This window comes from Falco punctatus (assembly GCF_963210335.1).
Source record: "Falco punctatus genome assembly, chromosome: 6".
NCBI lineage: Eukaryota > Metazoa > Chordata > Aves > Falconiformes > Falconidae > Falco > Falco punctatus.
The window spans coordinates 43,728,961-43,747,026 of NC_137585.1; the positions used below are offsets into that span (position 1 = coordinate 43,728,961).

General features: G+C 35.9%; 1 protein-coding gene across 1 annotated transcript; it reads right to left on the minus strand.

Moving 5' to 3' along the window:
* Positions 1–1,240: 1,240 nt before the first annotated feature.
* Positions 1,241–12,787, minus strand: LUM (lumican). Its single transcript, XM_080391411.1, has 3 exons — positions 12,457–12,787; positions 8,452–9,348; positions 1,241–2,282 (listed from the first exon to the last, which is right to left on the minus strand). The coding sequence occupies exons 2-3, from the start codon at positions 9,326–9,328 to the stop codon at positions 2,128–2,130; spliced, it is 1,032 nt and encodes a 343-aa protein (XP_080247537.1). The 5' UTR covers positions 9,329–9,348; positions 12,457–12,787; the 3' UTR covers positions 1,241–2,127.
* Between the last annotated feature and the right edge of the window lie 5,279 nt (positions 12,788–18,066).

An 18,066-nucleotide genomic window follows, 5' to 3' on the forward strand; every position in this document is an offset into this window, starting at 1 on the left:
TGGTACTGTTTGCCATTTTGAGAGGGCTTCCTCCAACTGTACCCCTTGAACAGACTTCAGAATATCTTGTGGACATCTGTGGATGCTTTATTTGCAACATAAGGGTAGAAAGCACCATAAGCAACATATTTTGATCTATCCTGAGGTGGACTGTTCTCAGTGTCAGTGTGCACACTGTTTCATTTTGCATAAAGGTAACTGGTTTACTGAAACAAACTCAAAAGAAGGATACGTTTCTGTCCTGTTTGCTAGATCAAAGCTATGCAGTGACACATCTCAATATCAGTTTGTTCTCTAAAGGTCTTAGTCTTTAGTGTATTTTCCTGTGAAGGGGACAGTTGTGTCAAAATCTCTCTGGAAATGGTTGAATGATGTTTCCTGTATTTTTTCTATTCTTTGGGCTTTTTTGCATGCACATCTTTCTTCTTCTCCTATGTTATGATGCCTAGGTGTTATTCCATAGTGATTCCCACTTTGATGTGTTCAGAAAGCCCCAGCTTTAGCTTTTATTCTTCTATGAAAATTCTACCTTACTTTTAACAAAGGTTACTTTCAATCCTTCCTGTATGTGGGTAAAAAAAGCAGTAACACTTCTGAGTTCCAAAATGATGAAGATGAGTAAGGAAACATTTCTATTGTGTCTTGCATCTCCCCTTTTATTTTAGTCCCAGATTTCTTTGTGAATTGTGTATTGATTCTTAATATCTGGAATTGACAATGTGCCAACATCTGGAATTGACAATGTGCCAACTAAATGGTTTGGTGTGGGATGGGCTTTTTCCCTGTTTTTTGGTTTGGGTTTGTTTTTTTTTTTTTTTCAAAGCTGACCATTTCTGCTTTTGCTATAGAAACTAGAAGAGTTTCTGTTTGAGTGTTTAGTAGTTTAGTACTTGAAAGGAAAATAGTACCCGTGGGATGATCTGTGTTTGCAAGCAAGTCATTTATGGCTCTCAGTTACTAACACATTTATTTCCATGTGTGTTCCAAGATGCTGACAACATTTGGACTATTCATTCCCAGGTAGAATATCTACTATGTCTCTATCATGAGTAGCTGTGGCTGGATTTTACTCATTACTCACAGTTTCTAAGAAATTTCATTGTCCTTTTGACAATACTGAGAATTTAATTTGCACTATTTCATAGTACGCTGACTCCCATACTGCAGACTCCATAAGACATCGACCTAATGGTCAACACAAGTGCAGTGGCATATATTAAATTATATGTTTACAAACATATTGAAGCTTGAAAGTAGAGAAAACAGTTTATTTAACCTTACAATAAATTTTAATAATAATGGAACAGCTTTGGTTATCTTGTCTTAACCTGATTATTTTTTTTCAATTTATAAAAGACTGACAATGCTATGGACACAAAAATACTATTTGCTATGTTTTATTTCTACAATCTGGTTAAAAGTAGCATGCAAGTAATTGAATAAAAATATTTGTATATATGACTTATTTTGAAATAACATCTATACCAGCAATGGATAAAAAATCTTAACCATGAAAGTTTAAATGAAAATATGACCAAAAGAAGAGTAAACAATGTTTTAACCTGAAAAATGTTTGTTTCCCTGTTATCTTTCATATATTGAATTAATTTAATAATGTCATGGGCTCTGAAAACATATTTTCATACACTTTAAATTGTTCTTAGATTTTCAAATATTTTTTTCCTTTGTAATTGATAACAACATGAAAAAGGCATGAATGATGATTGGTTGGAGAGGAGCCTTGTATTTACACAGGCTAGCCCATACTGCTCAGCCCTCTGATGAAACCCACCTGGCTACCATGTATGTCTGGTATCGGCTGGCATGTATTGCATGCATGGTCATAGATTTATGTCAAATTGAACGTTTTTAATCAACATACCAGCCATATGAGGGCAGATTTTGCACCATGTTTGGTCATTCTTTCACTTTCTAAACACAACTGTTTGTAAAAATATGGGCACATTTCCTTAAAGTTGCCAAGTGCATGCTAAATATTAACAAACAGAATGGATAATAAGCAGATTGACACTTTTTTTAAAAGGCTTTTCCTAATTTTGAAGAGCTATCATGATGTAATTCCTGTAGTGACTGCCCCTAGAGGGGAACTGGGTGCTCCTAGGTATCTCACTCCAGTGAAACCTCAGCCGCCACCCGAAGGCAGTTGTACATTTCCTGTGGCAGGTCAGCCCGAGTCAGATTGTTTCCATCCAGCCGCAAATGTGTGATCTTGGAATAGGTCATTGGCCCAACAACCTTACAGAAGCTGCTCAACGGGAACTCTGAAACAAAGGGAACATGAAGAAAAGAAAGTGTGAATAATTAGGGCAAATAGGGGAAAAACATTATTTTTCTGCTTTTTTTAAATTTTATTTGGAAATTTTGACCTTCATTTATTCTACTATTTTTCAGTATTTTGCATATCCACTGATACAATTTGCCATGAGTTTAAATAAACTAGAGGGGCTTGTGTTAGGAAATGTTCTTTCCATTAGTTGTGAGAGGTTCAGAATTTCAAGACTGAGTTTTTCAAGCGCTATGTGCTCCCACTTGATTTTTAAGACTTCAGACTTCATATAGAGGTCTAGTCTGGCATTTAGAAAAAAAAGTAAAAAATGAGTCTCCAGTTTTAGTGGGGATGCAGAGGGAAGAATCAATTATGCTGGGTACATTACGATGGAAGCGTAAAACAGTGCTACATAAGATACTGAGGGAAGTAAAACATTTCTGGAGAAACTGAAACCATGATATGGCCCTACCCTTAAGAACAGGCAGTCCAATAGGTGTCTGTGTCAAATATTATTTTTCATGCGTCATTGTGTTTTACTAGCTTCAAAATGAAGTTTCGGGCTGGGGTTGGGGAGGAGTTTTACATTTAAATTTTATAGTTGAACCTTTCCAGAACAGTGGGATTAGAAGATTAGTAGAAATGTAAAAAAATATTTTAAAAAAAATTTATTTTAATTTATAGATCATGATATATATATTTTCTTTATTCAGTTGAAGTATTATTTGGTTCACATAACACCAAACAGGTCTTGAATGGAAAACCATGTCTTGTCTCTTATGAGTATATTAAACTTAGGCCAGAATTTTCATGAAGCAGAGTTCTGTGCTCAGTATGCATAAGCATACACATACGTATATTATACACCCCTGTCATGCCAAGATCTATCCTCAAGAGAGAATGTATGTGATTAAACCTGATGTTCCCTGCATATCACATTGTGAACTCTGCAAGGATGGTCCTTCACTCTCACCCATGTTTACTTTGAGTCAGACAAAGGATTAGTCCATCGAAAAACTAAATCACTATTAAAGCAGTCTGAAGAGGCTTGTTCTTCAGGCCATTGACATCAATTGAACTCACACAGAAAATACTTTAAAGGGACTCCTTTAAGAAACCCAGTCACTAGCGTGCAGACAAATTTGGTATCTTCAGTTGCTTTTATGTTGCAAAGGACTAGCTCCCATAACTTCTGAGAAATCAAGGTAGTTTTATCAAAATCAGATACCGTTTTAACTACCAATCATACGTCATTTATGAACTTTTGAAAACACCACCTTAGATATCTTTTCTGCATGATTATTTAAGATACGGTGATGGCCTAAAATATGTTGTAGTGTTAAAGGAAGTGGAGGAAATGTCTTTCATATCTCCACTTTAACTTCAATAGGATTCTTTCAGAACTGGCATTACAATAACCATCTATCATTGATGAAACATGGCTTGTGTTAACCAAGTGCAAATATGCACCCATCTGTGCACACAGCTCTTTAAAGCATGAGAACTTAGGTAATTTTTTGGACACAGAGAAGTGATGTTGGAGAATGGGTAAAGATTTGTGTATCTTTCACAAAATAAGTTGTTTTGCATAGAGATTGAGGAAATGTACTTCAAACAAAAATGCTGATCACCAATTTGATTAAGAAAATCAAAAAAGTTTCGTAGATTTTGTATATTGTACAGCTTTCTTTTGGAAGGGTAAGAGATAAGATGTGTCCTTAATGGCACATTTATTAGGCAGTCCATATTGCAATACAGTATAATTTTAAGATTGCAGACAAATTGTAATACTCTTCCAATTCAGAATGTACCAGCTAAAGTGAACTGATGATTCCTGTGAAATTTAGAATCATATAATCTGAGAGATGTTTATAGGATTGGATCTGTGTGGAATTTTGCTGAATGAAAACATAAGTTCCTGAGACTTTGAACGTATTTGCTTGGCCTACAGGCTATACCATTAACTATTTATGTCCACTTTTCTGCAGATAGTTTGGGTGTAATTTTTAAAGATTAGGATAAACATGAATTCTAATACAGATATTTTTTTATCCATTTTCTTGTCATCCAGGAATGACATGGTAATTATACTTTGTTGAAGCTAGACATTTAAAAACTTTATAAATTTGCTGATTTGTTTTCTTTCCATATTGTTACTTTTGAGCATAAATACTTCTGGTTGCAAAACAAGGTGTTCTTATACTTCAGTAGATGTTTGATTATTCAAAGGATGTAACTTCATGCATATAAACCACAAAATTTATCTGTGTTACCAAAATAATTATCTGTGCTGGCTATTTATGAGACTGAAAACACTTTGGAAGCAGATGCAGATCTACTCCTCACAGAAGTCAAGGAAGCTCCATCTTGGGCTTCAGTGGGATTTGTCTCCAACATTTGGTGCGCACTACATTTGTGTATTATTTTTTTATACAGTTCATATAATTGTCAGGTTTTAGAAGCATATTAAAAATGTTGGTTTTCTAATTGTATTCTCCACTAGCAGAAAATAATATAAGTGAGTCTTGTGAAAACACTTGATGTGTTGTTACCTATATGATCTATATGGGAACTCCAATTAGTTAGACTAGAGTAATGTTGCACAAAATGTGTCAGTGGCTTACTTCCTTCTTTATTATGCTTATTAATGTTTCAGGTGTTTAAATGTCTTCTCGAATTTACAGTATTCAGGTTCAAAGGCAGTGTACCTGGAATTTTGCCTCTAGTATGGCATTCATATTTTCCCAACACAGAATTCCTGAATGAGCCAGACATTAAGAATAAGAAGGTTTGGATGAAAATTTGATTTTCATTTGAATTATTATTTTCTCACTAGAAATGTCTGTTGCCATAAGAAATTCTGATATTCTAACAAAGTACTTGAAAATTTAAAATACCTGGGGTAAAAAAATAATAAAAAAAAAAATCTGGAACAGGCATTCCCTCTCCTCTCCTATGTCTATAGGGCAAAACAGGAGCCTAGAAACACTTATATTTTAGACAGAATTCATTTCTTATTATGTGCTAGGGTGAGAGCATATGCCTTGTACCTAATGAGTGTAAGCAGCCTTTAGCTAATCTTTAGAGGAAGATTAACTGTGCAAATGTTCCTTATTCAGGTGTGCAATACCGGGGGTAGTCCTAATGGAATCTGAAGTCCTATACTCATCCTTGGGGGTCTGTGGTCCCACAGTAATCATGTGTGAGTTGTATCTTCCTAGGCCATTGTAAAAAAATCCTTTTGAGATTGGTGCAGTGAGCCAGGTAACAGACCATAAAGCCCCTGCACAAATAACTTTGTTTAGAATAAGTACAATTATGGTACAGGTACTGATCCAGCTGATAGACTGGAGCAGATTATGTGGCCCCTTAACTGTCCTCTAGAAAATTTTCACATTCCCCCTTGTTATACTCCATTCACATTGTATGTTCCTGGTGGGGTTTCCTGTGGAAGCAACAGCTCTCTCCTTAACCCTTTACAAGCACAAATTAAATATGGAGAAGTCTGCATTTGAACCCTCTTCTTGTGTCACTGAAACTTTTTGATTCCTTTTTCTATCCTGCAGTTTCTTTTTGCCTTGAGGAGTCTACAAAACAAGTATGTGTGTGTGTGTGTATACATATATGTCATCCTAATAGCATCTTAGAGCATGGTAGTAAGCCACTGTTGTTATTAAACAGAAAATTCCACCCTCTAAATTACTACTAATAAAAAATATTAATAAAAAGAAGTTTCAGTTTAGAAGGTACTGTGTAGGTTTGAGCTTGGAGATCCAACAAGCATCAAGTACAGTAGATAATGTATACAGTTGATACTTAACTTACATTTAATATAATGGATGTACTTCATTTAATTAGAGATCAGAGGAGTTACTCTGAATTTGTCTTCACTCCAGATTGCTATCCACTTTGACCACTGCTCCACACACCACAGATGAAAACATAATGAACATAATGAAGCCAATTCTGCTATATTTTTTTTTAATATATATATTAATCAACTCTTGTTCAAAAAGTTTGAAGTCACTCAAATAGGGGTATTTCTCAAACATGTAATTTCTTTAATGAAACTCATGGACAATAACATAAAGAAATATTTCCTTTCTTTTGGGTATTACCAGAGTTGGAATCAGACTACTCTTTCTTAGACAAATATAAATGTTTATTGCTCACCTAAAGGTACCTGAGAAAAAGGCACACTAACAAATTAAGAACTCTGGAGAAATATATTTATGTTAAGTTTCAGTATAAATGAAAACTTTAGATTATGTAAGCATAAGCTGGAAGATTATCCCTTTTGTACATTTAAAGGCAAATCATTACCCCTAAAACAGAAGTCTCTATCTCACAGTATTGTACCATGGCCCATAGTATGGAAGGGAAGCTTGCCTTGCTTACAGTCATCCTTACAAAAATCTCTGGCAAATTAAAAAAAAAAAAAAAAAACATTAAAAAAAGAAACTGGTCCTTTGCTTGATGCCCAAATGCTCAAAGAACAGTCAATTTTTACAAAGACTAAGCACTCACTGTATGGTCAGGTGTAATGAATAGTGAACTACAAAGGCTTTGATCACAATGCTTATTCCTAACTAAATTTTGTCTCACATTGTCAGTTAGCATCCTAAGAAACACAATATTATACCTGTGAAATCAGATAGTCAAGAAAAGTTATTATTGAAGTCTGCTAGATTTTATGGTTAAGCAAAAACCAGTAGAGTGAGTTCTCTTGGGTCTGTTCATAGGGTAGCAATGCAGCAGTAGCTGTGCTCATCCACTCCTCACACCATCCCCATCTGCCACTGACCAAGACTATGAAAATACAGCTTTCACTGAAAAATTAAATTATTGCCACAGTTCTTGACTCAGAAGCTCTTGGAAAGGTGAGTGGAAAGCAAACTCAGTACCTGGGTATCTTGCAGAAGGCTCAGAAGAAACACTCTAAGCAGGGAAAATTGCCTCATATATATAATGAGAAATCAATCATCATTGTTAGCTCTTTTAAGAGAAGGCAACTATCACTATGTGGTGCCTCACGTGGGAAGCATTAACTCATTGTTTCCTCTCATCAAAACAAGGAACTGAGATATAATGGGGGTGGGGGGGTGGGGTGTGTGAATCATAACATTGAGGAAACTGTGAAGCATAGCAAATACAAAACGTTTCAAAAGGTCTTGTCCTCTGGTAAGTTCTGCACTCAAATATTTGACTTCAGAAGCTACATCTGTATGGACTTAGCTATGTATGGAAGAGTTAACACCGATATCCTAAACCCCTGATGGATACAAGCAGGCAAACAAAAGAGACATGTTTATGGTTTACTTTATGCCAGGTGGTAACATGATGTCACACCAGGGACCACCACTGACATAGGTACGGCTGGAGAGCTTCTGACATGGTGGTAAGGCCCCTCCAGCTCTCCAACATCTCCTTCCCACCTGAGGATTAGGAGAGCTCTGTAAAAGCCCTGTCTCAGTAGAAACCTCAGAAGAAACATTTTTTCAAATCATGATTGAATGGAAAAAGCTTGCCACCTGATCATACAATGTGGGAAATGGGAATGAAAATTAAAATAGCTGTAGCTCTTTGGATTTCGAGATGGGTTTGGAGGGACACTGCATAGGAGGAGGGAGGAAAGAGAACAAAGCAGCTACTTTGTTGTATCTTTTTCATTGTGCTTTGTGGCTGATACCCTATGAATTTTTTGTCTTCTCCCTCTCTCCAACCTCTAGCACTTTTATAACCAGCATCCTGAAAGGTTACACATACCACAGTCAGATCCTCAGCTGCCATCTGTCTCTTTTTTGCTGACATTTGGATCTTCCACACTGATCAAACTTTTCCCATTGTTTTTTCCTCAGTTGTGTAAGACAACTGCTCTTGCTTCTATGGAGTTACTCTAATTTACACAAGATGAGAATTTGACCAACAATACCCAAGTTAGTATAAAACCAGAGATTTCTCTCTTTAGGTAATTTGAGTAGCTATCAGATAAATATCTCTCTTTTAACATTAATGTGGACAACAGTCAGAGAAATGTCAGTGTGCTAACAGTCCAACCAATACCATTTCTTCAGGCTGGTTGATCTACCCTTTCAGACACTTGCATTGTCCATCAGTGTCTAGCCCATAGTAAATATTAATGAAAATACACAAATTTAACTCACTGTTAATTTTGTTGACTTGGAGGTAGAAGTTTTCGAGGTTCTCACTGACGGTTGGAATGCTCTTCAGCTGATTGAAGGAGAGATCCAACTCAACCAGTGATGTGATATTGAAAACATTGCCTGGTATTCCAGAATCTGTTAACTTATTGTGGGATAAACGTAAATATTGCAAGGCTTTAAAACCCTGGAAGTACTCATTGGGAACATTGGAGATCTGGTTATTATCAAAATACAGCATGAGTAAGGAATGAGGCAGTCCTGTTGGTAGCTTTGTAAGTTGATTGAAACTTAAGTCAAGATACAAAAGTGAATTCAGGCCTTTAAAAGCCCCAGAAATAGAATCTGCTTTCAGCTGGTTGTTCTGGAGGTGAATGACAGTCAGATTCACCAGCCCCTCAAGTGCACCGGGATTGACTTTTGTGATCTTGTTGTGACTTAATTGCAGGTCATCCAGAGTTTTGGGGAGTGGTCCAACTGCTTCCGTCAAATTGTTGTAGTTAATGTGAAGTTTCTTCAGATTCTTTAGTTTAGAGAAGACTCTTCCCTTAATTTTCGAATTTTCCAAATGGTTGTGATCTAGAATCAGCCACTGTAGGTCTGTTACGTTATCAAATGTGTTCTCTTCAATGCCCTCAATCATATTGTTTCGAAGATAAAGGTATTTTATTCCACTTGGCACAATTGGAATGGTTTTCAGTTTAAGATTGTCACAATACATGGCAGTGGGGTAGCTTAAAGGACAATTACATTCTGGGGCACAGACTGCTGAGGATGGCCCAAAAGGATCATAACCATAATCATCTCCAGGACCATAGTCATATTGACAAAAAATGCCACTAATCAATAACAGAAAGACGGGTAGGGAGTTTAAAGTCATCTTTGCAATGTGTCTTGTCCCTGTATGGTGAAAGGGAATAAAAAAGTTATAACTTTAATTTTTAATCTCATTCAGCAATATTTGAAATTTTACCACATAAAGCTTATAATTAAAAGCTAATTAATTTAGGCTTCCTGTTCAAAGCTACTAAATATATAATTTTGTTAGTATTGCATTGTTACTACTGAAAACCTGTAGTCCCTGTCTTGTTATAATCAGCCTTTGTAATGTAAATTTGCAGGTCATTCTGCAGCTATAAGTAAAACATTCTTTATATCTTCCTTCATTCATTCATTAAGTCACAAGAAGGATGATACAGCCCAAGATTTTAAAATTTGACACAGAAGAGTTTTCAAATTCAGTTTTGCTGAAGGTCATGTTCAGAGGCAGTTCTGCCATTTAAATTCTATCAAGCAATCCTAATATACTGAATTGCCTCATATTTAATGTGGCAATTTGACTGAAGTTTGAAAAAGGCAAGGAAGTTACAAACTCAGATTAATGATCTGCTGTATAGTGTGTTGTTAAAATTCTTGTAGTTTGAAATATCTTCTCCTCAAGGATCATGTCCATTAAAGCAAAAAGTACACTAACTGTCATACTCACCTAAAGAACAAACTAATAGAAATATAAAGCATATTCTCCTGGACATGTCAAGCAACAAAAAATGCATATGTGTGCATGAGTATGCTTTATCTAATATGGATCTACAGCAGATCTGAAACGAATGAAATTCAGATAGTGCAAATGTTCTTGCAAATTCTATATATAACAATTTTTTATTACATTGTATGATCATCTTAAATCAATAGAACAATCAAGTACTTGCTTCACATAGTTGGTCTTCCAGTTCACATACAGCAGAAGGCCGTTCAGTGTCAGTAAACACATCCTTGGGGATCTTTTGCTGTGATTCAGTATGACTGGTCTCACCTTTTTAAGGGCATACCTTGCTTGTCAGATACTCCACAAGATACTTATCTGTGAAGATTAGTGTCTTGCTTTTATTTCTTACTACCTAGATAGATGTGTTGGAAAAGTGAGTCTAGCATCACTGGAGTCAATGAGCTTACTTTGATTTTCACCAGTATGACAAGGCTTGGTGTACTCAACAACTGTTCAGAGATTGAGATGATTAAGAAATTCCTCTGAACCTTCTTTTAAAGTAATTTCAGAAAGCATGTGAAGCCTGTAAAGAGACCACCAGACATTTATCTCAGATCTGGGCAACCTTCCAGCAGAGTAAGTCAGTCTTGCTATTGGCATTGCTTAACTTAGAGTACAGTTTTAAAAACAGGGCATAGTTAGAAAGTCTTCCCTAATTCTAAATTTTCTTGCTTTTATTGACTTGATAAAAGCCACATCACATTCAAGACAGCTAATAACCTCAACTGAAGTACCTCTAGGCAGGGCCTATTGATCTGCTACAGTACAGCATGAATATTTTTTTTTTTAATTATCTCCATTATGTCTCATTATCTCCAGTCAATTACCCACAAAGTCACTCTGCTAGATATTAAGCTGCTGTCCCCTGAATAAGGACAACTGTATATCGTCTCCACGGCATCAGTCCCATCAGATTTAGCAATTACAAACCACAGGATAGAACAATCATTGAAATATGAGTAATCAGTGTGATTTCCTTTGTCTGTTCTTCATTACTGCATGAGAACATGTAAACTCAACCTTCAGTCCCCTGCTGGTCTAAATAAGTGCAGCTCCTCTGAAAGCAAAGTCACTAGTGACACAATTCAGCTCAAAATCTGGTCCTATTTAAGCACTAAACATTAAGGATGAGGGACTAAGTGCTTCTGTATTCTAAGTGTAAGACAGAGTGTAATGGAATCCTTGGACTACTCTCTTTGGCCTTACAGTGGTATTTTTACACATCTGCATCATTTTATAGTCTTACTGATAAAGTGTCATAAACATGCTATTTTAAATTCCAATTATATTGTTCTTCTATGTTCAAATTACATTTGTAATGCTAAATTTTATTCCTGATATCATAGGCTGACAGTTCTTCTAAATAGTATACAAAGTTTAACTATGCAGAACCCTGAAAATAATTTTTAAAATTAGATATCAAATGTTTTAAATTACTTTATCAACAACATTTTAAAATGTAGGTGACAATTCTGTAGTGCCAGAGCATATGAGCATGTTTGTGACAAAAAATAGCACAGTAAAGTACATATGTAGTATAGATAACTTGTTTTATTCATGGATTTTTCATTCACATATCTAAATGTTTCTCTGTCAGAAGTGTAAAAGGTAAATAGATTTTCTACACGTGCTTGTCTGTTGCACTGAACTGTATGAATCCAAAAGATAAAATCAGAATAGATTCCTAGATGCTCATAACATAAGCAAGCTTGAACTAATTGCCTTTTTGTTCTAACCAGTTACGTTGCAAAACAAGTGTGAAAATATTTGTGAAGTTCCTCAGGCTACTTGCCAAAACATACTAAATGGCATATCCACAAAATAATCATTGGAAAAATGATTACTACAGTAGAGTAGACAAACTATTCAAAGTATTTTGGAGCTAATCTATATTACCTTAATTTTAAAGCTGTGAAACAAGATAAATAGAAACTTATCATTCAATCAGCCTTAAACTAAATATACCTTAATTCTGCAACATAAGCACTTACACAGTTTGCAAAAGATCTAATTTTTTAAAATTTCAATATTATATTTAAAATTAGCAAAAAGAAAATCAAAATACCTACAATTTCCCTCTCATAGTTTACTTGATTAATTATTTAAATATCAAGATAACTTGTCTTTTTGTAAAACGAAGCAAAATTCTTTAAGAAATCAAGTCTGTGGAACTCTTACTAATAGATTATGAATGAATAAGTAAGCAGTGAGTAGTCTTACAAATTTCTTTGTACTGTACATCAACTCTTTGAAGTAGAACAAAAAAGACTAAAAAAGAGCAACACTGATGCACAAAATACGTGAGATTGTTTTAAGGAAACTGAGAAAGCAAATCCACCAAGCAACTGTTGATTTGTGTTCAATTTACAAATTGGCAAACTTATCTTGACATGTTTTCACATTCCCATTACACTACACTTAAATAGCTGAACATTACGGTTAAAACATGCAGCAGCACTTACCTTACTGCCTTGAAGCTGCTTTCCTTAATTCCCAGAGCAGATGCAATAAGGGACTGTATCGACCAATATATGCTGTAAACAGTGTCAGGAGGTAAACGTCTGCCAGATCCTCTGTGTTACAAGAGAGAAAAAAAAAAAAAAAAGAAAAAGAAAAAAAGAAAAAAAAAAGCCCTAGTCACGCTGTTCTCTGAAGCTGCTATGTCATCATGGTGATCTTGTGGTGTGGCATGTACAAAAATGCAGCTCTTTAATGAAGTGCAGGTGGATAGCATATTTTGTACAAGGACAACCCATCTGTTATTCCTGTGGGATGAGAGTATGACCAGTGTTTCACAAACCTGAGAAAGTTTAGACCACTAGCCATAGCCTTATACAAGGAATTTTTGTATTTTAGAGGGAAAACATTTTAGGTTGTAAAACAAATTGCAAACAGACTTTTGTTTTCCAACTTATTTTATACTGTTAGACATGAACTAACAAATAGCATTCAGACCTCAATGCTGCTGTGCTTCTTCAGCCAAGTGACTCATTCATTTTTCTGCCTTTTTCTTTAACTGTCTTATGTCCACAGTAAAATAAATATCCTTAATAAAAGTTTTAGATTAAGGATAAGAATGAAACATGCAGGATTATCTTTGAATTATAACCTTTTCCACAACATTAAATACCGAGTTCAAAGCTTCTTCTGCAAAGCATTGGAATTTATTTGGTCTGGGGATTTTCTTTGGTGATTGAATGTATGTTTGTTTAATAAAAATACATCCCAGGAACATTTTTTCAGCAGTTACTGTAAACTCACTTCATGCATTTGTTCATTTTTGCACTTAAAGCTTTCTCCTGCTTTTCGGAATCTGGAACTACTCAGCTTTACGTTGTCTGTTTCTTATTCCATGGATGTAGTTCAAGAATGCATCTTAAGGCTTGGATGAGATCTTATTTTCACCAGGCAATGCCAAAAAATAATGCACTAAGACAGTAACTGTTTAAAGTGAATCTTAATGTTTCCATAAGAACCTTCCCTTGTCTCTAAATGGTGGATGTCTTCCCTTTTTATGGGATGCAACCTCTTTCTTATAAAGTTGGATGAGGACAAAAGTGAAATGTGCATATAGAAAGCATGCACAAGCCATTTTAAAGTGTCCTGTGTGTTTAACTGTGTTTGACTGAAAATGTTGTGGGTAGAGATCAAAGGGGCTTTTGTTATCAACTGGCTATGTTTACAAAAAATCATGGTACAGGGACATGGCTGTGCTGGAGAACCCTAGACAGCTTCCTGAAGAAGAGGAGTCTGGATGTGGGCTTCCCCCAAAATCTGATGATGATGCATCTGGGCATCCATGCCAGTGTAGGTTACTGGGAGAAGGGAAAGGCCTGAAGTAATTCAATATCCTTCACCAAGAACAGGAAAGGTGCCAAATTGTTACAGACCTCAGCTTCCACAGTGACAAGATTAGCAAACAAATTTGCTCAAGACAGCATGCTAGGTGCCAGTGCAGCCCACAGAGAGTCAACATTACTGTGTTGATACCCTGACATCACGCCTGTCCCCCTGGCCTGGAAAAACAATTTACAAATTAGGAAACATGCTGATGACAGACCATAACTACATTACTATTTGAATGATGCAAATAAGTGAATGTGAAGCAGTGGGATTACAACAGCGAGTTAAGCTAAGTAGGTGAAGAAGTGTGTGTGGTATCAGAACTACACATGAAGAAGTAGACAAAGCTGTTGTTGCTCTGCGTGTGGATAAATGGAGACCAGATGGACTTTCTCATGCATAGTATGATACTTACCTGAAAATTACTTGATTAGTTTTAGCTGACCAAGGAAAACCTAAACTGTAGCCTTGACTGCAAATGGGGTAGCAAGCAGAAGCATTCAGCAAAAGATCAATTGGAATAAAGAAAAGGTTTTTTTAATACAGAAAGTGATGCTTTTGAAGGCAATACTGAGGTTTGCTCTGTGGAAGAAGGTGCAGCAAGTTGAGCAATGGAGCATAATGTTTGTAAAGAGAATTCTAAAATTCATAGAAAAGACACAGGTTGCATTTTCTCTGATTAAAGATTTGTTTTGAAGGACAAGCTCAATATTATAAAAAATTAATACATCTTTTGATCTTTCAGTAATATATGTAGTTTTGCATTTGCTGTACAAATAGAATTTTATATTGGCTTCAAATACAAGGTAGTGCAGGCTTAACAAGTTTTTGGCACAATTATATTTATGCACCAGTTGTTCATTACATTGATTTCTGTAGGTCCAGTATACATCCTTTTTCTCTTTCTACTAACAGAAATAAAAAGCATGCGTATCTTTATAACTTGTAGAACAATCTTATTAAACAAACGTGATGACATTTTACAATTAACATACGGTAAAATCTTGGGTCACATAAAGTTCAGCTGAGACTTTTTCATTCATATAGTTCCTGTCTTGCTGACTGTTTTAAATTAGCTATACAAATTTCACAGTCAAGATGATGAATCACATGCCTTCCAAGGATAAGATATAATACAATAGAATTTTCCTTTTCTTTAATAAGATTTTTGCCATTTCTCCACTCTGGTATTTAATACTGTCCCTTCAGCATGATTTTATATGCTTTCTTAAGCTTACTGTTCCGCCTCAGGAAGCACTCATAAAACCATTTAGGAGAGCAGGTAGGGACTAAAGCCCAGAAAATGGAGGTATGGATTCTTCTGCAACAAGGGATGGGAGCGTGGGTGGGTGATTTCTTCTTTTTGGCCCTATTTTGTAGGTTTTTTTTTTGTGGAGGTGGTAGCTGTCAGAAGTCATTTAATGGTATGTGAACATCAGCTAGCTAATTTCCAAGGAATACAGAAAATAATGTGTGAATTCTCCCATGGCATCTAAGTTGCATATGAATATGCTTCATACTTGATAATGTCAGAATGTATTGATATTTCACCTTTACATCAACTGTGCTTCTAATTAAGCCATCTCAGTTTGTTTTCTCCAAAATTAATTTTCTTCTTATTCCTTATTTAATTTTTTTTATTTGATGGGAAATGTGATCAAAACCTATTCTTATCTAGTATTCTTCGGCTAGATACATGAGCAGAAATATTCCTTCTATTTGGTTCAAAGCTCCTTTCTTGATAATTCATATTTTCATGGTTGAAGATGGCCAAGAAGTCTGGTAGGTGGTAGTGAAAGAATCTGAAAACAGAGGTCACTGCAAGTATATTACTTTGCAGTGGGTGAGATCTAGCCTTCAAATATTGTTGGGTTACAGTGACACTATTTTCTTTCTTCATTCACCAGTGATATGCTTTCAGCCTTTTCCCTCCTGTAAAACTACCTTCTTTATAACTGCTACATGGTTCTGCACAAATGGGAATTCCTCTCAATCTTTTTGCTTTTAAATTATTCCCCCCCCAAAAAAAAAAACCACCAACCCTAAAGTTACTAAAACCTAATAGGCATTATCTAAACCAACTGTTTCTTTTTAATCTTAAACCTGTGTACACATCTGGTACGCAGATGTGTACCCTAAAATCCACAAGATGTGGGTGCCCAGAATTAAGAGTAGGGTATCTGGGTTGTAGAAGCATATAGCCTCAGAAAAAGTGTTCCTTGAACTTTTCACATTGCCTCATAAAATAAGTAGTGAGTTTTTGCACTGATCACTCATAATTTAAATTAAATATTACTCTAAAGATTAAATGCAGGCTAGTTCATTTTAATTGGCTGCCTGCAGCAGAAGGTAAACAAATCTTCAGTAAGGGAAAAGGCCATTCCATTGGCACCATATAGCAAGCCACTTAATTATAAAGAGGTAGTGTAGTGTTTATGCATGGTGTTTTCTGTATCTCTAAGTAGTGAATATATAGCCTGTTGTCCTGTAAATCGTAAATAAACAAAAACTTGACATTAGCTCAAATGTCCAGTAAAAAATAGCTAAAAGTTTTTGTGAAGTCCTGCAGCATTTTGGAAATATTGTTAAAGGCTGACTCATGTCAAATGAGTTCCATTAAAAACAATTCTATTTCAGGTTCTGAAAGCTGTAGGTCCTTATTATTTTTTCATCTGAAAACTTCCATTCCTCCAAATTAAAATGTTATTTGTTCAGCCTCTACACTGCTCTTACATGTTAAATGGAAAGTGTTAGGTCACATACTATAAGCATTACAAAATTTGTGGTTATCCAAATCTTTTTTTCCCCCTTTCTCCTAAAAAGGAAATAACAGCTTTGGAAATTTACAAAAATGGTAATCGTGGTACAACTTATTAGCAGACTGCAACAGATATTTTAGTTGAGCATAAATCTGTTTTTGTCATTCTGAAAAACTGCAAACTGTTTTGTTTCAAACTTGACAGTGTCTATATTCTAGTAGTTAGCCTCCTCTCCATTGCTTTTCAGGCTGTTTTTGTAGTAGATTGCATTTAATTTGATTAAAATTGTCAATGGAAAAATTCCTTTGAGTTGATTCAAAGCTTTTCTGTTAAGAACAGCACAGATAAAGGCAAGATGCTGTTTTTTAAACAGATTCTTGTATGTATACACTGTTCTTTGTGTTACAGCATTTAAAATGTGGTGATCCATGTATCAAAGAAAGTCAGGTAACCCTAGAACATGAACCAATTCAAATTATTCCTAATGTAAAGCATGTAAGGAGATCCCACAATATTGTTGAATTTATGGGAAAGTTGTAGTTACAGGTAAAAATTATAGCAGCAGCATCATTGCATTTCCAACAGTACAGATAAAGTACAGGAAAAGAAAGAGGTAGACTTGGAAAACTTGGCTAGCTCACTGCCTATTATTTGTATATACAAATGCTGCATGAATGTAGAACTCTGAAAACCATTGGTTGCTAAACATCTTGCCCTAATCTAAGCATTAGCAGTGTCTATCTGCTTTCAGAGCACTACTGTTTAAGGTCAGAAGGGATATTGCATCATCTACCCTGACCCGCTGTATAACACAAACCATAAAACTTCATCCTGTTGCTGTTGTACTGAGTTCAACAAAACACCTTTGCTCACATATGCTTAGGACAACATATAACCTTGATGTAAGACATGAAAAGTTTGGGAGTTTTCTAATTTGGTGAAAAAATCTGTTGATTTTTGATGAGGCTGGTTTCAGGGTCTGGCAGGTTATGGCAGGAGCTCAGCACTTTTCCATCTGTGGGCAGAGGGTTGCACCTTGGGGTAGCACCTGAAATAATTAGTTTGCCAGTTGAGTGAGACTTAATTATTACGGTTTTCATCCTTGTGTCTGCTAACGTACACTTGCAGACAGCACTCAGAAGTAGAGGACTGGTTCCCAGGCTGGTGGGCTGGTAGGAAGGAGGGTCTGCTCAGCTAGCACAGACCCAGGACATCCCCACTCAGTACGTTACTCTTCTCTTTCTCCTTGAAGCACAAACACCGGAAAACTTTAGGCTTACGAACAGAACAGGGTTGCCAGCTGGTACAGGAACAGTAGCTTCCACCTCACAGGGTGTATGGTGAGGTCCTGGGGTGCTGGCTGCTTCTGTTTCTGCATGCAGCTGCAGCGGGCAGCAGCTGCTAGGACAGTCTGCTCTCCCTCAGTGGGAGTGGGAACACGGCCTCCTGCAAAGCTGGTTTACTGCATCA